The sequence below is a fragment of the Capra hircus genome, chromosome 1 (assembly GCF_001704415.2).
Source record: "Capra hircus breed San Clemente chromosome 1, ASM170441v1, whole genome shotgun sequence".
Classification (NCBI taxonomy): domain Eukaryota; kingdom Metazoa; phylum Chordata; class Mammalia; order Artiodactyla; family Bovidae; genus Capra; species Capra hircus.
In genome coordinates this window covers 98,908,462-98,935,255 of record NC_030808.1, presented here as the reverse complement: position 1 = coordinate 98,935,255, position 26,794 = coordinate 98,908,462, and the positions used below count along the sequence as shown (strand labels likewise).

General features: G+C 40.4%; 1 protein-coding gene across 4 annotated transcripts in view; it reads right to left on the bottom strand.

Annotated features, from left to right (window-relative positions):
- Nucleotides 1,169-26,794, bottom strand: part of GOLIM4 (golgi integral membrane protein 4) — an 83,527-nt gene continuing 57,901 nt past the window's right edge. For 2 of the 4 annotated variants that reach the window (XM_005675353.3, XM_005675355.3), the window contains 9 exons: nucleotides 23,924-24,082; nucleotides 19,748-20,077; nucleotides 17,386-17,636; nucleotides 16,853-16,932; nucleotides 14,701-14,810; nucleotides 11,853-12,020; nucleotides 10,611-10,679; nucleotides 3,190-3,270; nucleotides 1,169-2,886 (listed from right to left, as the gene is read on the bottom strand). In XM_005675353.3, coding sequence (XP_005675410.2) covers nucleotides 2,737-2,886; nucleotides 3,190-3,270; nucleotides 10,611-10,679; nucleotides 11,853-12,020; nucleotides 14,701-14,810; nucleotides 16,853-16,932; nucleotides 17,386-17,636; nucleotides 19,748-20,077; nucleotides 23,924-24,082 — 1,398 coding nt within the window. In that variant the 3' untranslated portion in view covers nucleotides 1,169-2,736. Of the gene's footprint in view, nucleotides 2,887-3,189; nucleotides 3,271-10,610; nucleotides 10,680-11,852; nucleotides 12,021-14,700; nucleotides 14,811-16,849; nucleotides 16,933-17,385; nucleotides 17,637-19,747; nucleotides 20,078-23,923; nucleotides 24,083-26,794 lie in introns of all 4 variants that reach the window. The other 2 variants (XM_005675354.3, XM_005675352.3) reach the window with 1 other exon arrangement.

Sequence of the window (26,794 nt, the reverse complement as noted above, 5' to 3'; positions counted from 1 at the left end):
GAAGTAGGTTTCAGGAAGGCAACAAGACAGATTCAGCCTTGAAAATCATAAGTTTAAGGTAGGATGGGTCACAGAGAGCTAGGCTGAGGAGATAAATTGGGAGACATGTCCAAGACATGAGAGAGAAGTGGACTGGATAGAGTCGAGTCCCGGACAAATGCTGAAGAGCACTGATATGCTAGGGGCCGACAGAAGAGAAATCTGAGGGTAAAAAAAGTTGGGAAGAGTAGCCAGGACGGTTAGAAGAAAATGAGGAGTGGACAGTACAAGGGAAGCCAGAAGAAAATTCAAGAGCAGAAATGGACTTTTTTTTTTTTAATGCTGTGCAACCTGCCACAGGACAATGCACCAACATGATGTAATGAGAACTAAAAGCAAAATAGAGAACTCAAAGCAGTTTAAACAACCAAAATTCTTCAGCTGTAAGGGAATTCCATGAGCCTTAAAAGAGCACTGTGGGGATAAAGTAGACCCTGTTCTCCCATTTCTCACAGTAAGAAGACAGTGAGTCCATCGTCATCCTTTACCACATTGAGTCACTGTGACCTCCATGTGGCTCAGATTATTCCTAGATCTAACTCAACCACTCTTAAATATCCAGTTATTCCATTTGTACTAGTATTAATATAGCTTTTTGTGTGCTCCATTCTACTTGTCCTTTAAAAATGTGCCTCCCCCCCTCACCACCACCTTCTTATGTCACTGGTACCAAGTCACAGATTAATTGGCAAGGTAAATACAAGTGACATTTTATTTCTGCTCATCTCATTAATGTAGATCAGCTCTGGCTGATTAGCTCTCCTCCAAACATTGGCTAAAACAGCTCTATAACTCGGTGCTATCCAGAGTAAAATGGTTTGTGATTGCTTTGTTTGCTTTTCCAGGGAAGATATAATAGTTTTTTATTTTGCGTGTCACTGTCTTACATTCCTTTTTTCTTCCTCCAGAACTAGCTCAAATAAAATAAATATTTTTAGCTCTTTCATTAGAAAAAGGGGGAGAAAAACTCATGTGCCAATCCAAACAGAGAAAGAGAAAGCAAAACAGGAATAGATTGGAAAAAGCACTTTATAATTCTTTTACTATATATTGGTAACTCTTAAAATTTTTCCTTTTATGAAAAAGAACTGAAAAATGTAAGATCGGAAACTAATAAAAAATCACATACTTTTAGAAGATTTACCACTTGCTCCTTTTCATTTTATTGACTATTACCAAGTTTCAATGTGTCTCAAATAATTAAATACTGCAACTGGGACATTAAAAATACAAACTAATTTACCAAAATAATTGTATTCTGAATATTATGTACAATATTATACATTTTACATTACATAAAGGGTTTTTATACATAAAGGTAAGATTTGATTCATGATTACTGAAAATCCAAAATACATTTGAACAAAGCATTCCTATGCATACATACATAATGACTCATATGGGATAATCAAAAACCATACATGTGTGGTTATTAAAAAATAAAGTTACATTCATACAATAATGGTACAAATTGAAATCAGTTTTAATTTGAAAGTACTATTATAAAACCACACACATATGAATGATATAACCTAATTCTATTTAGTTAAAAATTTTCATACTTGAGACTGAAATATGTCTCTATCCCATGGGAAATTTTTTATTTTTAATTTTAAGGGATTTGCATAATTCATCATCATTAAACGTGTATCCATGGATATAATGCAGACCTAATCCCAGCAAATAGAAAAGTCATGAGGGTCAATCATACCACCTTATGTACTTCACCATATAGCTTTTGAACAATATACTGTTCAGTTGTACAGTTTGGTACTTCTTCATATTCATGCTTGTCATCAATGATTAAGTGTTGAGGCACAGAGTTTACAGGGAAATATGTATTACTGTCAAGAATTAGATACTAAAGTAAGGCTATCACTGGGTGACTACCGAAAAAAAGAAGGGTGCTCATGTGGAAAATGCCACCCACGCACACCAAATTCGTTATTAAACAACGTGTCAGTCCTTTCAAAAGGTTAATATGGTGATGTGTCATACCTTGGTTGAATCCTGAAATAGCTAAGTCCAGAATAGTGCCACGTAAGTTTTAGTACTGTCTCACTTTTAAAGTTAATTCAAGAGGAAGACCTGTGATTTTAAGTAAAATCAAACATTTCTCTAACTGATACGAGAAGCCTGAAAAACAGTGTCTTTATAACAAAAACGTCTAACTGTATGTCACTATGAATCTTATCCCAGAGATACACAGACAGGTGAAAATTCTATCAGAACTATACATAAGAACCTTGGAAAGGCACCAATTAGTAAATTGGCCATTCTCCTTAAAATGTGTACAGCATTTTTCAGTATTCCCTATCTTGAAATTCTGCATTTCATCAAAGGCAGACAGCAGAACATTTGGAAACTGGAAGACAGAGAAGGAACAAGTTAAAACATATACAAAATCAAGGTCTTTTCCAACATCACATAATCTGTGAAAAATGAGATTCAGAGCCTAACGTCTGCTATATCATTTTTCTTCTTGTTCAGGTCTTGCTTGAATATAAAAAGAAGCTCTAACCTAGGTTATCAAAATATATTCATATAAATGTATGGGCATTTCTAATACAAAAGTTAAAAAATGTCTAAATTTTTAATTTTTGTAATTAAATATCCTAGAGTTCAGTAGGCAGATTTATTTTTGAGCAGCTTGAAAAGCATCCGACAGCTGAGCTCTGCCTGTGAAATCGGGCATGGCTACATTTCAGCTCTTCGCCGTGACTTCTCAGCGGCAGCAGCCCCATCCTCCTCCTCGTCGTCCTCCTCCTCATAGTGCTCCTCTCGGCCTTTGGGGTGGTTGTCATCTCGAACTTCTTGCTCTTCTCCTTCATTATTTTTCTCATCGGCCTTAAAGTTAAAAGAAAAAAAGGAAAACTGAGAGACAGGACACTGAGTTAGTGGTATGAATAATTCCCTCTTAAAAAAAAAACCAAAACAGAAAGAAAACAAGTGAAGAAAATATTCCAATAGGCAAGAGTGCTACTGTCTTTTCTAATCTTCACACTGTCACACAATTTCCTAATTCCCAATGTTATATTCCGCGGCACCTCAGATGTACCCACTGGGATCTTTCCAACTACACACAGGTATCTCCTACTCATATGCACAAAGGCACACATGTGCAATGGAAATACGCATATCCTCACATACATTTTCATCATTTTCACCATAGGTCTCTTCAGCATTATGCTCCAATTCCCTTTTTTTCTCCTCAGTCAAATCTTCCTGAACCTAAAACAAACCAGAGACATCAAGTGGACACTTGTATCATTTCAACACTTGAAGCAACATATTCTGATTTCCAAAAAGTTCATTCAAATCAGTAAAGACAAAATTAAGCTAAAAATAAATCTGGAAAGACAAAGATTTGACTTGCCTATTGGCCATGAATAAATGTGTAACATACTTACTAAAAAAAATTAGTGTTATTCAGAATCTAGGACTTTTGTGTGTTGAGTTTCTGATTTGTTTGAATAAGGGTTAACACTCCAAGTATGACACCTGAAGAAATTCACGTTATAAAGTTAAAAAACTCCTCTTTTCCAAAAGAGAGAACTGTGAAAGTCTGAAAGTTCTGACAGAATGTAAGTTCTTGTGAAGAACAGGAACCATCAGTCTTACTCAACTAACTGCCTTCAATACCTAGATGCATGCTTGGCATGCTGCAAGTGCTTAATATTGTTTTAAATGAATCAATGAATGAGTCAATGCAAAACATATCTGCTCTCACAGATATTTACAAGTCACAGAAATCAGGCACCACCACCTACACTTTAGTGTAATCGAGAACAGAGAAAAACCTGTATATATACATTTCTATAATTAAGAATAAACTTTTTTGGCTAAAGTATCTAGAACACAGAACATAATCATTTCAGTTTCTTCACAGAATAGTTATTAAGCTACCTCAAATCTCTGCATCTCTTTGTATTCTAACACATTTCTGTTTTAAGTAGTTCTCTTTCACGTATGCTATTACTATTATGTGTCACTGATTCCGATTATCTCAAAATGCAAATCAGAGAAAGAATCCAAACATTTTTGATGATTAAATCTCTATTTAATGATCACATCTATGAAAATAGAGGGTAATATATTTTATAACTTAACTATGACAATGGCATAAGAGTAAGTCTTGAGTAACACAAAATTACCTCATTTTGGGGGGAGGTGCAGTATATATGTGTTAAATATCCCAGAAATGGGCAAGAAAAAGAAAGTATACTGGTGTTATAATTAAGGAACAACAAATTAAGGGCTGCGTCAAGGTGTTCATAGCCCAGGTTCAGCAGAATGAACTGCAACCACCAGACCCACTCTGGAGGGACTCTGACCTATTAAGAGTCTACAAAGATGAACCTTCAAAGATGCCAGCCTAAGATGCTGGCCTTCATGAGTCTTGTCTAACCAGTCCATTATTGGCTGGACTCACAGCCCCTAGACCACAATGGCATCAAATAAATACATTGTGGGGACAGATATACAGTATATTTTGTATTTACGTGTCCTGGTAGAGCGAGCTATAAAGAAGACACTTCTGCCTCACCCGTAGGCTGTAGCAGTGGCCAATGACATCTCTTCAGCCCTTAGTCACAGAATAACAACACTCCCCAGGACATTATAGCGAAAACAGTGAAGCACTTATTCCAGATTGTACTAAGGTCTCACTAATTGAAAATTGCTAAAGTGTCTCGGTTGATTTCAGTGAGAAGACATGTCTTCTATGGCCTTTATAATGAAAATATACTAGTGAACAGTAAATACTGTAGTTGGGGTTGGGAGGGAACTGCCTTGAGACTGTGGTACAGTGAAAAGAATAAACCAGGGTTAGCAAATGTTTGCTATAAAGGGCCAGTTAGTAAATATCCAGGCTTTCTTGGCCATCAGGCCTCTGTAGCAATTATCCAACTCTAGCGCAGCAGTAGCCTTAGACAACACGTACACAAAAAGGCATGGCTTTTGTTCCAGTAAGGCTTCACTTATAAAATAGACCCAGGCCTATAGCCTGCCAACCCCCTAACACAGACCATGGAGTCAGACAGAGCTAGATTAAATCCTTGGCTCTGCAACTCTCCAAGCTGTATAAACAATAAGGTCATTTGTTTTTACTATGAAAAATTTCAAGCACAAAGACAATGACTCAATAAACTCCCTAATAGCCATCACCAAGGCTCAAAGGTTATCTCAATGTTGCCATGCCTGCACCACCTATCACTTTTTTTTCTGATGAATTATTCTTAAAAATTCTAGATATCATGTAATTTCAGCCCTACCCATCTCTAAACACATTGCACTTTTCTCATATAACCATAATGCCATTATTACATCTAACAATAATTCCATGGCATCATCTAATGTCTAGTCCTTACTTACATTTTCTCAATTGTCTTAAATATGTCTATTTACATCTGGTTTGTCCTAATCTAAACAAAAGTCATATCCAACACCAATTCCACTTCCTTCTTTTTTCCTTAATGCTACATTATTGTCCAGTAAAATGACCCAGACTCTGGATTTATTTGCTTTTTTGAGGTGTCAGTTATTTCTTTAGCCTCCACATTTCTTACAAAAGGAAGGTAGCTTAAAGGCTTGAATGAATTCAGATTCAATTTGCAAAGTAAAGATTTTTCAGCAATGATGCTGTAGACTTCATATATCCATCACATCAGGCGGCATATACTGTCTGCTCTACTTTTAGTGAAGCTAAAGTTGGTCAGTGAGCTCAGACAGCTATAGCCTGATCCCTCCATGGTAAAATCCCCTGACCTCCATTAATCTGGTGATGTCATCCACTGATGACTGCTCCTAAATCAACTGTTTTAATTAGGGGTTACAAAAATGGTGACTTTCTAATTCCATCATTCCTTCTGTATTCACTAATTTCTAAAAAGAAAAACTTGCCTGTATCAACTATTTAGTTACTATGCTTTAATGCAATGTGCATGTGTGTGCATGCTCAGTCATGTCCTACTCTTCGTGACCCCATGGACTGGAGCCTGTCAGGCTCCACTGTCCATGGAATTTCCCAGACAATAATACTGGAGTGGGTTGCCATTTCCTTCTACAGATCTTCCCAACCCAGGAATCGAATGCATGTCTCTTGAGTCTCCTGCACTGGGGGGCAGATTCTTTACCACTGAGCTACCTGGGAAGCCCAGTTACTATGCTTGGTATACTTAATTATGAGAGCTTTTAAAAGCAGACCCGGGTATGGTCTAATCATGGTTCTAACAACAACAAGCTGTGTGACCTTTGAAAACTTAAGTAACCTCTTTGAAGTTCAAATTTCTTACCTGTCAAAGAAAGGGGTTAGATAAAAATCAGTGATTTTTAATTTTCTGTGTGTGTGTGTGGTATGGTGGGGGTTAAGGACCGCCTTGATGAGAAAGTCTTCAGTAAGTAGGCACCCAGACATACATCATTTTGGATAGAAGTCTCAAGAGGTTCAGACTTCTCTAACAGCGTGTTCCTGAAACATCAGCATTAGCTGAGAGCTTGTGGAAAAACTCCAATTCTTAGGTCCCACACAGATAGGAACAGAAGCTCTAAGAGTAAGGTCTGATCCAGGGATCTATATGTTTTACACACTTTCCAAGGGGATTCTCATCCACAGCAAAGCCTGAGAGCCACTTGAGTGACAATGAATGTCTCTGGCTAGAGAGATAAACACTGTTTCATGAGTTCTTTCCTCTCTTGGAATCTACTGTAGAAAATTTAGGTTGTGGATCAACTGACAATATAAACTGAGGTGGAAACCATTGATTTAAATTACTCTTTAATTTAGGTATTACACAAATGAAAATTTTATAATTTTTCAAATTTATGAATATACCTTTTCTAATACTCTAGTAATATATTCTTTACATTTGGGGGCAAGAGTAATTCAAACTCATCTTAAAAGCATTACTGAAATGGGACAAAATGATATGGAATTTGTCATTTTAAAATATGTTTTGACTAACAGCCGCCAAATGTTACTTTTTTACAATGTGGACATGCCAGTTATGTCTTCCACACTTGATCCTCTTTATTATCCTGCTAAATCCGATGGAAACATTTTGTTAAATAACTCCCTGAACCATTCCTTATAACTCATTCAGCTCAGTTCAGTTTAGTTCAGTTCAGTCACTCAGTCGTGTCCTACTCTTTGCAACCCCATGAACTGCAGCACGCCAGGTCTCCTGTCCATCACCAACTCCCGGAGTCCACCCAAATCCATGTCAATCGAATCAGTGATGCCATCCAGCCATCTCATCCTCTGTCATCCCCTTTTCCTCCTGCTGTCAATCTTTCCCAGCATTAGGGTCTTTTCAAATCAGTCAGTTCTTCACATCAGGTGGCCAAAGTACTGGAGTTTCAGCTTCAACATCAGTCCTTCCAATGAACACCCAGGACTGATCTCCTTTAGGATGGATTGGTTGGATCTCCTTGCAGTCCAAGGGACTCTCAAGAGTCTTCTCCAACATCACAGTTCAAAAGCATCAATTCTTTGGTGCTCAGCTTTCTTTATAGTCCAACTCTCACATCCATACATGACCACTGGAAAAACCATAGCCTTGACTAGACAGACCTTTGTTGACAAAGTAACTCAAATTACTCATTACTAAAATCTAATGATTTAGGCATTTTAGAAAAATGACCCTATGTGATGTGGCAAAGTTTAATAAATAGTTAAAACAAAACCGATCTCCTGAATCTGAATGGACTTGGCTAGCTACCCAGTCCCCATATGTATTCACGCCTTTCTCTGATGCATCAAGGATTTTAGGGGGTGAGCCAGGAACTGGAAGGATGCCCTTAAGTAACCAAGAAGCCTAAAATCCAAAGAGATGGATGGGACATGATCACGGAAAGACCTTCAATCTGTGATGGACACCCCTGCTTGCTGGCTAATGTTTAGAGTTTCTGCCATCTGGGCAGCTTCTTGATGTGGTGATTCCCAGGCCGACAAGCCACTAAAGGCAGCCAGGAAACCTTGTACCTGTTCTTATGTGAGTGTTCAGATCAATCTGGTTTTACTCAGATTGGGGAAACAGAGCAATTGGGTTTTTCACAGTAGTCATTTAAGCTCTCTATATTTTTAAACATTTAAATCATTTTAAAGTACACACAGCACTTTCTGGCAATGTCACAGTTTGTCTCATTTGCTCATAAGGAGATTTAAAAAATCTGTAAAGTATGCAACACGCGGATGGCTCTGCATAGGAATGTTTCATCATAGGAACGTCTTTCTAAGGATCCCAAAGCAAAAACAATCAATGCTTGTTAACGGTCGTTTTTAGATCTCAAAAGGAAAACACTGTTGCACTACGATAAGAGAAGGCAGGGAGAGGGCAGATTTCCTAACATCACACTTGTTTGGGGTTCGGTACTCTCAAAGTTCAAGTCACAAGTCTGATGGGCTGTGCCTCTGAACAGGTACAACCCTGGCAAGATGCAATTCCTCCTTAGAGGCAAATGTGACAAGGCCGCAGGTTGATGGTGGACTGGAAGGGAGGCAAGCCAGTGGTGGCAAAGGGCCTTACATCTCAGGGGTCAGCTGGAAGCCTCTGAGGCTTAAGGAAGAGAGCGATGCACATTACCCTGCATTTTACAGTTTTGAGTGCTCACATACATGACACTCGTAGACAACAGGCTATGTATTCTCACATATAGCATCCCTCTTTGTTTTTCTCATTTTGCTGCACTCCGCTGAGAACTTCGTCTATTACTAGGCCTTGACTGGTATGTGGAAATTCTCCCTCCTCAAGGGAAGAACTGAGAACAGTGGAAAGAGGTGGGAAAATCCAATAAGCACCTCAGGAACTGCCAAAAAATAAAATACAGCCTGAACAAGGGACGCTTAGAGGGCAGAGGCAAAAGGTACCCAGGGAAGAAGAGAGGCAGGCTGGGCTTCTGCTGAGAGCTCATGTGGTAGCCACCCTGAAGGAAAAGGTGTGATGACCTGAGTCTGTCAGGGTCCGAGAGCGGGGACAAAGGTGCAGAGCTGGGAGTTCTGGGCTGGGCACTGGGGGGCCTCTGCCTGTCACCATCCTCCTTCCCTCCCACCTCTCTTCCTTTCTTCTCTATCTTTGATCCCTCTTGGATCACACATTAACTGATAGAATACAGAAGTAAAAAAAAAAAAAAAAATTAATCAGTAAATACTGATTAAAATTTTATGTTTACCCTTCTGAATTTTTAAAAAGAAGCCAAGGTGAGCCTCTTCTCTTTTAATCCCTCAAAGATCCCTGGCAGCAGACATAATGAAACAAGTAATATTAGTCCAGACATCCTGTTACAAGAGAGGTCCAGATGAATATCTTTCTCTTGCCAGATGTCTTCATATTCAAGGCTGCCGGGTTCTCTAACACTCTCTTCTGATGACACGGCTCAGGGGTCTGATCAGGATGAACAGCAGGATGAGAAAAAGGAGAGAGAATAAGAGGACCAAGGCAGGTAGACTGCATGTAAAACTACAGGTATATGTTGCCAATGCCTGCAAAGAACGACGTTCTTCTCTGTTTCCTGGTATAAACACAAACTTCAGCATCAGCTCTGAAAAGCTGACAAATGCAACCAGGCGAGGCAGCAGCCTTAGCTGAGGGAGCCCTGCCCATGAGGCAGAAGCACGGGCCTCTTAGCAGGCTCTTAGGCAGGTTCAGGCTGCCACTTATCCATCCTCTCCTGCTGCTCCCCTTAGGGCCAGAGTCACACATTTGCAAAGGCCTGGTTGAGAAGCGCCTCTGAACTAGGTCTTTAATTTGCTAGACCATTTTCTGGTCCAGAGAGACATGGAGCCTGGGGCCTGGGCCTCATGTATATCATATTCCTGTGTTCTGAGCGCCATACAGTACCCTGCTGAGACTAACCAGCTCAACCAACAGCATTAATCAGTCAACTACACAATTGTGGCACTACACGCAACAACACTACACACAACTACACATGGTACATGCTCCACGAAGCTAATTTACAGTAATATGCTAGGGGTTTGCAATAAAAAGCAAACTGAAATGGAATGCTAAGAAATTCTACCCGAATGCATTTTACTCAACTGAGCTCCTTATCAATTTTTCCTTTTCTTCTTTGTTTAAGATACTAAATTTTTAGAAGGGAAGAGGCTAAAAGTGAAAATGTTTTACATGTCTAGAGGGTGTTAAGTGTGTTCTGCTAGACACCATGGGGTGTTGCTATGAGGCAGGAGCAGTGGCCATGTCTACAGAGAAACTCTCTGAGGTTTGTCCAGACTCTCAAGGGGCACAGCTTTGTTCTTCTTTCTTGTGAGGGAAAAAGACAGCAGAAAATATTTTTACAAAGATCACATAAACCTAAGTATGCCATTCCTGGAAGGTCAAGTGTCTTCTTAATTCAAAATTTCTAGGGAAAACAAGAAAAGAGAATTCTATCATCCTGTTTTTGTTATCTTCCAACCAAATGTGTCCATGGCTATGGTCCATTTCTCCTCGAAACCATCTTTCCTTATCTAGCCCATGGCTCTAAACCGTTCTATGAAAGCCCATTCGGAGAGGTTTTGTTCAGGTGAGTGTGAGACCTCAAGCAGTCTGGCCTCCTGCCCTCCCCCTTCCTACCTCCTCTTCCCCTTCTTCCTGGTACTGCTCATCCACATTGTCCTCCTGCTGGTCTGGGTTTCCTGCCATCTGTTGAAACAAAAGGAGAGGTTCAGGTTACTGAACACTGGAGATGCATCTTCCAGTCCTCTGGGACAAAGAACAGGCAGGCCACCATGAACAGTGCATTTCAATGCCTCAGTGGGCAGGAAATGATGACTAATCACTCCCAACAAAGTCCAGGACGCCCATGACCCACTCCTGAGTGCAAGCATTGCATGTGAGGTAAACTTCCTGTCCACACAGGTCATAGCTAAAACCTTTTGCATAAAACCTGGCCTTTATAGGGCTTCCCTGGTGGCTCAGATGGTAAAGAATCGGCCTACAATGCAGGAGACTCGGGTTTGATCCTTGGGTTGAGAAGATCCCCTGGAGAAGGGATTGGCTACCTACTCCAGTATTCTTGCCTGGAGAATCCCATGGACAGAGGAGCCTGGTGGGCTATAGTCCATGGGGTCGCAAAGGTTCAGACATGACTGAGAGACTAACACTTTTCACTTTAGGCATTTATAAAATCCCCAGGTTAATACAACCCAGCAATCCCACTGCTGGGCATACACACCAAGGAAACCACAACTGAAAGAGACACATGTACCCCAATGTTCATCACAGCACTGTTTGCAATAGCTAGGACATGAAGCAACCTAGATGTCCATTGGCAGACGAATGGATAAGAAAGTTGTGCTACATATACACAATGGAATATTACTCAGTTGTTAAAAAGAACACATTTGAGTCAGTTCTAATGAGGTGGATGAAACTGGAGCCTATTATACAGAGTGAAGTAAGTCAGAAAGAAAAACACCAAAGTGTATTAATGCATATGCATGGAATTTAGAAAGATGGTAACAACGACCCTATATGTAAGACAGCAAAAGAGACACAGATGTAAAGAACAGACTTTCGGATTCTGTGGGAAAAGGCAAGGATGGGATGATTTGAGGAAATAGCATTGAAACATGTACATTACCATAAGTAAAATGGATGATCAGTGCAAGTTTGATGCATGAGGGACAGGGTGGGGAGGGACGTTGGGGGCGGGGTTCAGGATGGGGGGACACATGTACACCCATGGCTGGTTTATGTTGATATATGGCAAAATCCACCTCAATATTAAAGTAATTAGCCTCTAATTAAAATAAATTAATTTAAAAAAATGAAATCCCCAGGTTAAAACCACCCTCCATCACGGCACCCACTTACCACCAAATGTTCCTCCATTTCTGCATTCTGTTGCTTTTGGTGACTTTGTTTTTGCTCTTCATTTTCATCTGGCAAGTTTTCTTCCCTCACTTGCCCAGCTTCTTCAAATTCATCCTCGCCTTGATTATTAGGGTCATCTGCTGGGTTTATATCCTCTACAGCTGCCCTCTGTAAAATTTTAATGAAAAGCAAGCACCACTTCAAAAATCCAAGATCAAGTTTAATTTCATTTGAAAGGCCACAGGCTGACAGAAAATTAAATTGTCCTTTACCAGACTGCTCAGGTCTGTCCTTACCAAGACTCACGGGTACCCATCCTGCTGTCAAAAGATAAAGCCTCTGCTTTGTCAGAGACGGATGCATCAGAAAGAAGTTCAAAGAGCACTTCTTTCCTGTGAGTGATTCCAAAACAGTTCTCAAAGCTCCAATGCCATAAGTAATATGAGCATAACTAGATGACAAGAAAAACAGTTAATGAAACCCAAAGGACCAAATAGGACAAATAATTAAAATGAGAGATTTAGATAGGCAAATGGTAACTGCTTTCACCAGTACATCGATTTTTACAGACCAGTTATTCTCTGCAAACCAGCTGATGTAAACGGGTGAAAAGCAGTTGAGGAGAGAGGAAGCCCACACCAGCAGGCACCCAAGAAGAAGGCCTGTGGGGAGACAGTTCAGTTCAGCTCAGTTCAGTCATTCAGTTGTTTCCGAGACAAGAGGAGGCTAATTCAAGAGTAGGCCATCACATTCTAGTGTGGGTCACATTTCTTTATAAGGAACACTAACGTGAAGCTAAGAGATGCTGCACTGATAAGAGACAAAATAAGGGGACTGGGCTTAACTTCTGGTGATATGAATATTTTGAAAAATACCTCCCCCAACCCATCCTACCTCTCAAGTAGTTCTCGGTTATTGTGTTCAACAAATGCCCTTCATATTATCAACTTTAGAATTATCTGGATGTCCCACTTATGATCACAAAGCACCTTTCAAAATAATATACACCGTCATAAAGATTTTTAGAGTGTGAGCTGGGCGGAAATGATGATGCTTGTAGGAGCTTCCCCGATCACACTGGGGTCATCAACAGGACACTTCACTGAAGCAGCAAATGCTTCCCAGAGACAGGGAAACCTGAGTGAGATTTAGTCTCCAGACCACAACATTCTACGTCAATTCACTTCAGAGACTTGAACATGTTCAAGAGCTCACTGCAGTCTCAGCTGATGTATTATCTACACCACCCTGGCTATATACTTCATTCAAGAACAAAATGACACTTTTCTTGGAGATACAGAGTGACAAATCGTAACCTTCACACTAAACTCCAGTTACTCCACAATCCTGTCATACGGATTTCCTTTTGTGTGTTATCAATAACCTGTGCGGATATATAGGGAAAATGTAACATATTTTCTTCAGGGAAAAAAGTACTGAATGCCCTTTGCAAAAGTTTATAAAAATATACAAATTGGCTCTAACTCTAACCAAGTAATAAAAAAGGTTTAATAGGCACAGTTGTTAGATATTTTTTTTAAACAAAGGATGATTCATTCAACCTCAGTGAAGCCAGACAAAAATGTTCCTGACTAAAAAAAAATAAAATAGGTGAGACAAAGAAAGAGATAAGCAGGCTAATAATTTCTAATTAAGGGAAGGCACGGTAGAAAGGCCAACATTTCCCAACGTGTTATCATGAAAGGAGAGTGAAGGATTATGCAGTCAGGTAACCAATCGAGACAGACAGCATTTCCCCAAGTCAGGAGCTGGAGTACCCACCCTTCCCCTGTGCCCTCCATCGGTCTCGGGCTCCTGCAGACTCGCTTTCTTGCTCCCTCATGGACACTCTCTTGCTCCTCCACATCCTCTGGCTCTCTCATACTCTCCTGATATCTACAGCTCTTATTCTTTCCTGACAATATTTCAGGGCTAGGTTTCCCTGGAGCATACTTTGAGAACTGCTGATTGAGGAGCTGGTGGGTAGTTATGTCCTACCACCTCTCCGTGCAAGTTATGGGGGAAAGCCATTTCCACTGAGGTTGCTTCAAGCAGCTTAGGAAGACTTTGTCAGTGCTTATCAAGGAAGAATATCAATCCTCCTCCTCTCAGTCCATAAACAGGGCTCAGAGGACAGCAGGCTACACTCTATAAATGTGGTGGTTGATTTGCTAGCAAACGATGATAGGAGAGCTACAGTAAGTTGTCAAAATCATCTATGCATAAGCGCAAAGACACACTTATAGGCAAGGTCAAGGTCCCATACCACCCAACTGAATTGGGAGTCTTGGTCCTTTCTTGGGTAAATAAAAAGAATAGCTGGTTATTATATCTCTACCTGTTAATACTCTAATTTTTCTATGGCATTATGGTATCTGAGAAATGTTTTTCATTTCTCAAACCTCACATTCTTAGCTGCGTGTTTACTAAAATAGTCACTGGACTGCTGAGAGATTACACAGTCGCAGGACACACATTCACAACCAAGCAGACTGCTCACGGTGCTCCATGGTGGCTGACCTCCTTTCTCTGGTTCTCTCTCTAATTCCCACATTTGCTTTGCTGTGTTTCCTTTTTCATCTTTCAGAATTACTACATACTACATTGCTTCTTTTTGCTCTTCTATTTTAACTTTACTAAATGCCCCAGAGGGAGACTCCCTGGATGTTTTCCCTGAGCAACCTTTAACCCATTCTCATCACACAAACACCCCATGGTTGACAGTTAACAGTTACCATATAATTATGTAAACCATGCGGAGCTGGAGTTACAGAGTCAGGTAAACCTTTACATTTCCTTTCTGCCTTGTGAGTTCCCAAGTGTCATGACCGGATGAGAGGACACTTACATCTCCCTCGGGTTCCGGGTCAGCTTCATGGGGCCGTTGTTCTTGTAGCTCATGTCCATTCTCTGGGTCTTCTTCTGCCTCATCTTGGTGCTGATTGTCTCTCTCATAGGCTAGCAAATCAAAGGAACCCTTATCAGCCCCAATGAACCAGACAGGATTCTTCCCTTTCCAAGCCAAGCCAAGCCACTGGTGGGCTTTCCTACAAACCACATCACTCACTCTCTCCTCCTTTTAGGTTAGCTCAACATAAAGTACACGTCTCAGCTTTTCTGAAAGTTATGTCTTTTTCCCAGTCCTTGTATCTACAGAGACAATGTCGATAACTGACATATTCTAACTCTCTAAAACACATGTTTACAACAGAAGCTGCATTTTCCCCCATTATGCCAAAAACAACGATAGAAACTTTCTCCATAAAATAAAGCCCAATCAGTTGAACATCACTAAAATTATTGACAAAATTTTGGTAATGTCAGAGAAAATAGCAAGGTACCAAAAGAAGAAACAGATGCTACTTTAGGAAATGAAAGAAATGGTAACCCCATTTGTGAAGATCAAAAACAAATTCAGCCCATCCTGTGTTCTCTGAGGTGGTAGTGATGATGATACCACAAACATCACATTTTTATACTCACACATTTACTTGTTACTTTTTGAAAAAAATATTTCAATACCGAGAATTTAGACATGAACACACACAGAGATATCAGAGGAAAGGTTAAATATATGGAGAGTATTTAGCCTGTAGAAAATAAAGATACAGGTAACTTACCATCATGTTTCAAGTGCACCAAGGGATCCATTAAATAAAAGGGAGAACAAATGGTTCTCTAGTCTTAAATAATGGAGCAAAAAAGCTTCAAGTGTTGCATGAGGGCACATAAGGAAAACAATTTCTTGACTATCAGAGCTATAAAATATCAGAATAGGCTATAGAGGGAGTTCGGTAATCACCTTCCATTAGATTCTTTAAGGAAAGGATACACAGCTAAGTGTTAACGTTACCAGAGAGACGGTTATTCTCTAGTTCTGTTATCACAGTAAGCAGTATTTGTTCAGTGACATATAGTACCACAAATGAAAGCTGCTAATGACTTAATTTGAAAAACTTTCAAGGCAATAATCTATATGTCTCCAAGGTAAGAAGAAAATGTAGAGGTTTCCCAAAGTCTAATATTCCTATGACAATGTGCTAGAAATAAAAATAAGTATTAACATATAAGAAGTTTAGGGGTTTCCCAGGTGGCACAGCAGTAAACAATCTGGCTCAGGTAAACAATCTGCTTGCCAATGCAAGAGAAACACAGAAGATGCAAGTTTGATCCCTGTGTTGGGAAGATCCCCTGGAGTAGGAAATGGCAACCCACTCCAGTATTCTTGTCTGGAGAATCCCATGGACAGAGGAGCCTGGCAGACTACACTTTACGGAGTTGCAAAGAGTCAGACACGACTGAGCATGCAAGCATGCCTTCCATATAAGAAGAGTAAAGCACTATTTCCTCTCTACTTTAAAGTGTTAGAGAGCAAATAGATTATCTTGGGTTGATTTAGGCCATCAATGTGAACTTATTGGGAGGATAAAGGAAAACGTATCAATGACAACAAAAGACATATGGTGCACAAATCTCTGTATGTATAGGTACCCTCCACTTTTTGAACGTTTGTTTCATGCCACTTCGCTTTTATGAAAGATCTACATTGGTACTTGTTTTGGCTAACTGAAAGAAATCGGATGAGGATTTTCAATTTTATGAAAATAGGTGAAAGCAAAAATAGCCATTTAGTGTTTTCATCTGTAGCGAGAGAAAGCAGGTATGGAGGCAGCACACACCTGAGCAGAGAAGCAAGAATGGCGCCACCCCCCTCCCTCCCCAGGACCTACATTCTGCATCTCAACATCACACCCCCAGAGCTCTGAATGTGCCAATGAGCATCTGTGCTTTATCTCAATTTATTTTGTGTCTCCGTTAGCAAGACATGTCCTAAGTAATTGTTTCTTCGATCTATATCATTTCAGCTTACAAATAGTTTCAAAGGGACACTCTCAGAGAGCAGGAGAAACCTGTACACAGGTATGCATATGTCTCTGAGTTGACATTATATATTACCAAGCAGTTTTATTACAACATTCATCATCTAAGAAGCTCACCACCTCCTTCCTCTTCCTGGATGCCCTGGTCCTCTGCTCCCTGAACGATATCATTATCCACAGCATCGTAACGAGCTTGCTGCCTGCAAGGAAACAGTCATCAACTCCGGGACACAACTTAAGTAGCACAGTTTGACATAAGTCATTTATCTTTAAAGAGAGTCATCAATGAATTTTTCAACATTCTTTTAAAAGCCATAAATATATTTCTTAAACATATCCAATTAGGCTTAATAAAGATTTCAGGTACACTTTCAAAAGATATCTTATAAAAGATAAAATGCTTTTCAAAAACTAAAATGAAGTTAGCACAAAACCTGACAGGTTACTTTGAGATGTAAACTGTTACTTTTAGGCAGAAAAAAAAATGTTGATTATTTTGGAAGTTAAATATTTGGAATTTGATTTTTGGTTCTGCCTCAGCTCCCATGAGCAAGAGGAGCCCCTCAAGTTCACAGGGAAGGACTATGAGGAGCTGTCTTTAATCTGCCTGTGGACACTGGAGGCCAAGCTATCCAGGTCGGTCAGAAGGCTACCGTGGCTGCTCGGGGCGCTGCAGCCGGCCCTCCTGGAGCCCATCCTGCCGCTGTCGGGCTGTCTCCCTGGCGAGGAGCTGCTGCTGCTGGTGCTGCCGTAAGTGTCCCTGCAGCCGCTGCTGGTGCAGGGCCTCCTGCTCCTCCCTCAGCCGCTGGGCCTCCTCCGCCCGCTGCGCTGCCAGCTTCTGCTGTTCCAGCTGCTCCTCATACGGTGACTGGAGTCTGGTAACCGGCTTGGCTGAAGGATGCACCTGGGGAAAAGCGAGCAAGAGCAGTCAGGCCCCCTGAGTTTGACCTTCACCCGTTTCTCATGACACGGGCAGAAGGCAGGGCTGGTTTATTAATACCTCTCTGTCAGGTCAACTGTTTTGATGTTAGGTCCAACACCACCCGCTGCTGGACTCCACTGCTATTTCCTTACTCTGTCTGAATCACCCTTGCCTTCTTTTAGCAAGAAGCAGCTTGGCTTCCTTTGACCTTCCCCTGCTGTTGGCATTAATGCAGATTTTTTTAATGTGCTCCCTCTCAGATGGAAAAGGACACAACAGAAGAAATGTTTCAGCTTTAATTAAATGTATGCTCAAAAGACTCTGGTATAAGTGGGCACTTAATAACCTCAGACTAATTGGGGCAATGTGTGAGCTGAAGTTGAGGCTAAGGCTTTTCCATGAAGAGCTGAAGACTTTGGAAAGCTAATTAATTCTAGCAAAGCATACACCAATCTCAGGCTAAGCGGAGCCAAAAAACATCAAATTTCAGGTTAGGGTGGAGAGGCAGAATCAGTTTTCTTTAAAGAAATCAAAAATGGATGAGAAGAGAGGATTTTCAGATTAAAGGAAAATCTGATCCAGGAATTCTTAAACTCTGTTTCCATTAAGCAATCTACCACTCTCTCCTCCATCCCCCAACTAATACAAGCATGTACAATTCTCACCAAAGGAAAGAGGGTACATGGTTGAGAGAAATGAAACCTAGTGGGGAATTATCTTGGAGGAGAGCTTATGGATGCAAGACTGGGAGAGGCTTCTTCACACTAAGTGTGCAACAGTCTAAGAGTAAACCTACAGGAGCCTTCACACCTGCTCAGCCAATCCTCTAGCAGCTTGAAGTCTTGAAAAGTTTGAGAGCAAACAGAGCTTCAGAGCTGTAAATAAAAGATGATCAGCATCCATGTGAGAGCCAGGCAGCCTGTTGCCAGGTATCACCTTAGAGGCTGTGTAAGAAAAATACCTGACTACTTCAGTGTTGCTCTCAGTTCTTTTAAAATATCATTTATAATAATAATGGCTGTTTTCATGAGTCTTACTTATGTGAGAGGGGTGTGCTCAGTGGAATGAGAGGGGTGTGGGGTGAGAGGGGAGTGCTCATATGGAGAAGCGAGTGCTCAGTGGAATGAGAGGGGAATGGAGTGAAAGGGGAGTGGAGTGAGAGGGCAGTGCTCCTATGCAGAGGGGAATGCTCAGCTTGAGCACACACTGGTTAAACACACTCACCCAGTGGCATATCTTCAACTAATAAGGTCAGTTTTTGATGACTTACTAACCACCCTGAATTTGAATGTGTGAAAGCCAACATAGGATTTAACAGTAAGTGAACAGGGAGACAAGTACCCTTGATCACAGAAAATGAGTCACTTCTTGGCATCAAGATGCCCACAGGCCTTGAGCACAGGCTGAGAAAGTACAGGATGAGGTGACCATCTAGTTTCCTAGTCTGTTAAAGGGATGTGCCCAAGTCTCCCTTACTGTGCACTCTTTTCTCTTCCTTTTTAAAAAATTTTTAATTGGAGGATAATTGCTTTACAATGTTTTGATTTCTGCTGTACAACAACTTGAGTCAGTTTTAATATACACATATCCCCTCCCTGTTGAGCCTCCCTCCTACCCCCGCCCTACAGTGCATTCTTGACAAATAAACACCTACAGCACCTTCTCTTTTCCCCAATCACCTTTCTGGGGTAAGGTAGCTATGCTACTAATATCAAAACAGAATAAGTACAAAGATTTAGTGAAATCATCCTCATTTTATTTTAGAGATTGTTACACATGGGCTTTTTCCTTGATACAGCTGACCCTTGAACAATGTAGGCATTAGGGGCATGGACCCTCAGCACAGTGAGAATCTTCATATAACTTTTAGTCAGCCCTCTGTATGTAGGGATCCTCCACAGCCTCCCTGTGGGGGCCCTTCTGTCTCAGTTTCCCATGTTCAGATTCGACCAAACACAGATTTTCTAGTGTTTACTAGAAAAATCCTTACAGAAGTGGTCCTGCAAGGTTCAAACTCTCCTCGTTCATGGGTCGACACTATGTAGCGACAAAGGCACACCCCCTACCCGCCGACTGGCTGGGTAACCTCATACCTCAGCACGAGCCTCCCCTGCGGCGCGTCTGGCTTCCTCTCGTTCGCGCTGCTCCGCCCACTCCCGATCCTGCTCCTCGGGTGATGGGTCGTGCTCCTCCTCGAGGTGCTCGGGCCGTCCGACCTGCTCCATGGCCTCCTCCTCCAGGGCCCGCCTGTGCTCCTCCTCCACCTGTCGCTCCTCCGGCTCCCTGGGTCCCGCTTCTTGCCGGGTCAGTTCCGCGGGAGCCTGAAATTCTGCCTCCTTCTGGGTGGAAGGGTAAGGTTTTGTTTCCTCTGTTCTTCCAGGGGCTGCTTCATGGTTCTGCCACACTTCACTATTTCGAGACACCTAGGTCAAGCACATCACTGGAAATGACACTCCTCTAGTTCGAAAGTAGTGACAGAATTTCTTTATTACCATGTCTATAGGGTTACAACATAAGCAAAATCCTGGAGTCTAGAAATATAGAGTCCTGACTGAAAAGTATGGCTGCAATGGAGTCACTTAACTCTTCTCACTGTGTAATCTCACCTATAAAATAGAGATAACATAAGCAAAATTTCATCACGGGAAGCATACTGTAAGTAACCTAAAAGTAAAGCCTGTAAATGACCACATCTCAGTAGACTCTGCCCTCAAAAGTAGTCTAACTCCTGTTCTCTCAGAATAAAAAGGGAAAATCCTCATACTTCAAGTGACTGAATACTTATGCAATTTTCTTTGATGTAAATTTTCTCTTCAATAATTATTTGAAAAGAAAAGGATAAGATCAAATTGAGGATGAGTTAGGTTTGTTTTTTGTTACCTAATATAAAAAAGAATGCCATTACTAATGGACATTCATGTTAGCTAAAATAGTGTCCATTAAATCAGGTACAATAAAACATTTTTAATGTATTAAAAGTAATATTTCTTTGTACACCAGAGGAAGTCTGTGAATATTTTATATTATTAATACAGAAAACTCTGAAGAAAAAAAAAAGATATGTCTTTTCTACAGAGAACTCCTCTTCTAAAATTGGTGAACTTAAATCAGTTTTCTCTGAAAGTGTCAGAGATTTCTATATGGTCTTCATTACTCAGAAAAAAGGGGCAAAAGAAAGTAAATACAACATCAATAGGAAAATGTGTCACTGCTCTTCCTCCTGCCAAATCCTCCTGATTTTTATCAGAAAAAATATTTTGTTTGGTCAGACTGTTCCATAATTGAAATAAATGTGAAGCTCTCTTCTTAAATTAGCAGAAACATAACTGAGAAACTGGAGTGTATAATAAACAAACCAAGGGAGAAAGTCTTTTCTCAGACACTTGAGGACAGCTTTTGGAGGTACACATTTTATCAAGTCCTTGCATACCTGGCAAGTGTGAATTGATACTGCCCTGGCTTTATAGTCAGGCTAGCGAAGTAATACTCAAAATTCTCCAAGCCAGGCTTCACCAGTATGGGAACTGTGAACTTTCAGATGTTGAAGCCGGTTTTAGAAAAGGCAGAAGAACCAGAGATCAAATTGCCAACATCTGTTGGATCACTGAAAAAGCGAGAGAGTTTCAGAAAAACATCTATTTCTGCTTTATTGACTATGCCAAAGCCTTTGACTATGTGGATCACAACAAAGTATGGAAAATTCTTAAAGAGATGGGAATACCAGACCACCTGACCTGCCTCTTGAGAAACCTGTAAGAAGGTCAAGAAGCAACAGTTAGAACTGGTCATGGAACAACAGACTGGTTCCAAATAAGAAAAGGAGTATGTCAAGGCTGTATATTGTCACCCTGCTTATTTAACTTATATGCAGAGTTCATCATGAGAAATGCTGGACTGGGTGAAGCACAAGCTAGAATCAAGATTGCTGGGAGAAATATCAATAACCTCAGATGTGCAGATGACATCACACTTATGGCAGAAAGCAAAGAACTAAAGAGCCTCTTGATGAAAGTGAAAGAAGAGAGTGGAAAAAGTTGGCTTAAAGCTCAACATTCAGAAAACTAAGATCATGGCATCTGGTCCCATCACTTCATGGCAAATAGATGGGGAAACAATGGAAAAAGTGACAGACTTTATTTTGGGGGGCTTCAAAATCATTGCAGATGGTGATTGCAGCCATAAAATTAAAAGACCCTTGCTCCTTGGAAGAAAAGTTATCACCAAGCTAGACAGCATATTCAAAAGCAGAGACATTACTTTGCCAACAAAGGTCCGTCTAGTCAAAGCTATGATTTTTCCAGTAGTCATGTACGGATGTGAGAGTTGGACTATAAAGAAAGCTGTGCGCCGAACAACTGACGCTTTTGAACTGTGGTGTTGGAGAAAACTTTTGAGAGTCCCTTGGACTACAAGGAGATCCAACCAGTCCATCCTAAAGGAAAATTAGTCCTGAATATTCATTGGGAAGACTGATGCTGAAGCTGAAACTCCAATACTTTGGCCCACTGATGTGAAGAACTGACTCACTGGAAAAGACCCTGATGCTGGGAAAGACTGAAGGTGGGAGAAGAAGGGGACAACACAGGATAAGATGGTTAGAGGGCATCACCAACTCAATGAACATGAGTTTGAGTAAGCTCCGGGAGTTGGTGATGGACAGGGAAGCCTGGCATGCTGCAGTCCATGGGGTCGCAAAGAGTCGGACACGACTGAGCAACTGAACTGAACTGGCTTTATAGTGGTAAAGAACCTGCCTGCCAATGCAGGAGAATCAAGAGATACAGGTTTGATCCCTGGGTTGGGAAGATCCCCTGGAGAAGGAAATGGCAACCCACTCCAGTATTCTTGCCCGGAGAATTCCATGGACAGAGGAGCTTGGCAGGGTACAGTCCATAGGGTTGCAAAGGGTCAGACATGACTGAGGCAACTTAGCAAGCACACTGGCTGGCTTTATAGGAAATATTTCTCTGAAGGACTATAAGTGCTTTCAAATACCTGTCATTTATTTCCACAACATCCCTGTGAGAAAGGTTAGGGCAAATAACTATTACCTCCATTTCCTTGATAGAAAAACTAAAAAAAGTCAGAGTCATTAAATGATCAATCCAGTTGAACTTGGATGGAGAATAGAACCAGTTCCCACATCAGGGCGCTGACTGTGTTTCCTGAAGTACAGAGCAACATAAGACCCAGACAAAGAACAAGTATCCAGGACACAGAACTTGTCCATGAAGGAATGCTTTGCTCAGACTGAAGATTCAAGTGAAGTCCACTTATACCAACTTAATTATTGCCATAAGATGATAAGAAGATGAGCTGGGGAGTCTTCTCAAACATTCATTGTTTAAAGTGTCTTTGTCAGGGGAAAGATCTGAATATGAAAACAACTCGGTAAGAATTAATCATATAGGTGACACCATTTGGGATGCTCCACTTGGGAGATATTCTCAAACAACAAGACTTAATTTTATAAAGAACAGGAATACAAAAGAGTGGATTCTGTGACTAGAACTTACTCTCTTGCAGTTTCATGAAGGTCTTAAAATACAAACTTTGACATATGCTGTATGGCCTAGTACAGTATCAAGTTCAAATATACTATCAGCTCTAGTACTTGAGTGGGATGATTATCATATAATATCCTCACAATCATTTAACCTTCTTACTCTACCCCAATCCTTCCCCCCCGAAAAAAAACCTTAAAATACTCAGACATGATAGCTCCTTTCAACCAAATAGACCCATATGAAGAAAGATAAAACTAATTTAGTGTTTGTCAGAAAACAGGACAGCAGTTCTCATAGTGAACATCACCAGGCCAGCTGAAACAGAAATGCAGATCCTCAGGTTTCATCCAAAATTAGCTGAACTGTAACCTGTAGGCTTGTTGTTCAGTTGCTCAGTCATGTCTGACTCTTTGTGACCCCATGGACTGTAGCCCACCAGGCTCCTCTGTCCATGGGATTCTCCAGGCAAGAATACTGGAGTGGGTTGCCATTTCCTCTTGCAGGAGATCTTCTCGACCCAGGGATTGAACCTGAGTCTCCTGCTTTGGCAGGTGGATTCTTACCACTGAGCCACCTGGGAAGCCCAACCTACGGGCTGAAAACAGCTATTCCTGTTTTAACAGCCCTAAGGGGGAACTCTTGATATTTGCTAAAATTTGAGAATCAATGTTCTGCAGGAAGAGCTGACCACATTTAGAGCAGTTCCCCTGAGAACAGCTTGACAGAGAAAAGGACGACCACAGACCAGTCCCCAACTCTTACCTCCCGAGGCTCTCCAGGTGACTCGTCTCTTGCTGTGCTGTCACCTTGTGGAGAATGTGCCACCTGGGTAATATTTTGCTGTTCTGTTTGTTCTGGTTTTCGAAAGCTTGGAATCCTATTCAGTGTATCTTTCAGTTGTTTATATTCTGCAACTTGAGTCTGCTCACAAATTGCACAATTGGATGCAAATTGCACAATTTGAGAAGGGAAAAGGATATCATTCATAGATGGTTCAGTGGAGGACTAGATAAAAATATTACACCTAAATGCAAGAGATGAAAAATATGCAGACTGTTTCCATGCATTAGCTATACTTACTTGGACATGCTCAACCATTTTTAATCACATGCAAATTAGAATTAGAGTTAAAGGGAACAGAGAAAAAAATATCTAAGACAGATGTTAGTTTTCCATGCTACATTAAACTAAGTCAGAATTTTTATGAATAACTCTCTAGTATAAATATCATTATTAAAAGACAGCTATGCAATCAGTTTTATGACATTAAAATCTATTTTAAAATTCCACATTTATATAAATCTAAGTGCATATATCTTTTACCAGTATGGTCTGAGTAACACTTTTCAGCAGAAAGAACCATATGCTTCAAATAAGTAACTGACTATATATGTAAAATCACTCAGGCCACCCTCTTTCCCAGTCAATCTGTGGTCACATAAGGTCCCTTCCTCTCCAAAAAGCTCCCTCTATTGTGCTCTGCAGTTTTGGAAAACAGAAGCATAGGCATGAAAGGAGGCTGGATTTTTATTCTTATTCTTTGATTCTGAATATCCTTTTCTTCTAAAATAACAAAGGCACTAATGCAGGTATAGGACGAGAATATACTTATGTGTGTGTTATCTGTGTGTATATGCATTAAGGTGTGTGGGTGTGTGTGTGATACTTTAAATATAAGAAGCTATAAAGATGGAAAAAAAATATGTTAAGAAAACCAATAGACTGCTTATACTTATTTTATCATATGCACCAGCACTGTTATCCTAAAACAGAAGTGCTATCTGTGTAAACACACATTTCCATAAGCATATACAAAGAACCCAGAGCTCTCTTCTGAACAAGCTTCCCAGGCAGGGTGCCCCCTCACTGGGCCCAGCAGAGCAGAGAGGAGGCTGGCGAGTCTTACTCCCTTGGCCACAGTTGTGCACCTGAATGGCACTTGCCCACCCGCCTCCTGCCTTTTTCTAATTCACACAGAGGCGTTTGCCTGCTAAATCTGTCTCAGGGGCGTGCTTCTTTATCATTTGTACAAATGTGTGCCATATGGCTAACAGTGGCCCTTAGCCAAAACCTATCAAAACATTTGCAAACCAACTTTGGAGGTCAAAGGGGAAAAAAATGACATCCACACAGCGATGCTTTTAATAAGATAAATATTCTACCCTTTCTTCTTTCTCCTCCTCCTACGTATATAACCTTTGAAGGGAGAAATACTATGGTCCTCAAATATGAGCATGCATGAAGAATCATGTTAAATTATGGAATGATCATGTTAAAAATGCAGGCTCCTGGATGCCCACCCTAGAAATCAGTATTCAGTAGGTGTGGGGCAAGGCCTACATAACTGTAATACAGGGAATCTCCACAAATCCCAGCTTCAAGGTGGTTTTGGGCACTAATATTGGGCCAGCTTCTCTACTCCTTTTGACCTTATTTAATTATAAAAAATATATACAGTTATTATATAACTCAGTAGGTTGTGAATATTAAGTAAAATTCTGTATATAAAGTTATTGTGATAATCCCTTCGCTTTCTACCCCCTTAATTACATTTAAAAATCAGATTGTCAAGACAGAATCTCATAAGATGATTTACATGAGAAACATATATGCCTGAAATAGCAGTTGTTTGCTAAGCAGATCTGGGGAAAGTTTCAACTGGGGAGTAAAAGAACAGGAGAAACTTGACGACCTCATCCAAAAGAACCAAAAAGATATTCAAAGAAACAGAAAAATATATGTACGTTAAATTTAAAAACTTGTTTTCTATTACAAAATCTTGCAAGTAGTATTCCCCAGTGAGCTTATAAGAGAATTTGGTTTTGGTCATTAAATGAACTACTTTACTCACATTTTTCTGAATTTTCAAGTTGTTGTTTAATTTGATACTTATTGTTATTATAGTACCTAGAGTATTCAAATTGGTTTGCCATATTTTTCAGTATGAAAAGTAGCCTCAAGTAACAATGCTTGGCAGAAATTTTATAAGGAAGATTTTCAATGTAATAATATCCTCTAAAGCCAATTTAATTGATAAACATGTAAAAAATTACCACACAGCTAGTTTTATAGGGGGATAATCAATGACTGCCTTGAAAAGGGATTCCCACAGACCCAGATGTTACAGTCTCTGAAACAGATTAGGGCCTCGTTTATGATTCTTTTAAAAATTTTATAAAGACAAAAAATAATGCACAGTCTCCTGGTAAGAACAAATAGTTGGTTTTTCCTTTGCTCTTTTCTTTTAATTCTTCCAAGAGAAGAAAAGTGAAGACCAGTGATTAAGAATATACAGTGACTGAACTAGCCATTCCTATTTGCTTCAATGATAAAGCTGTAAAACAGTCAGTGTGACATTACTTCACTAGGCTCTCTAACACCTGTATTTGTTCATTTAAGACATTATCTACTGAGGGCCTGCCTTTATGCGAGGACTGTTGTAGGCTTTGAACAAATGAAACTTACAACTCTGGTTTTTCTTCTCTATTTACCTGAGATTTCTTATTTCCTATAATTTGACCTAACAACACATAAGCCTAGGCCCGAAAGGAGTGTATGCAGGTGTAAAGCTGGGAGCAAGGGAAGGAGTAAAATATAGAGCTTTACAATAATTTATTTAGGTAGTTAGCATAT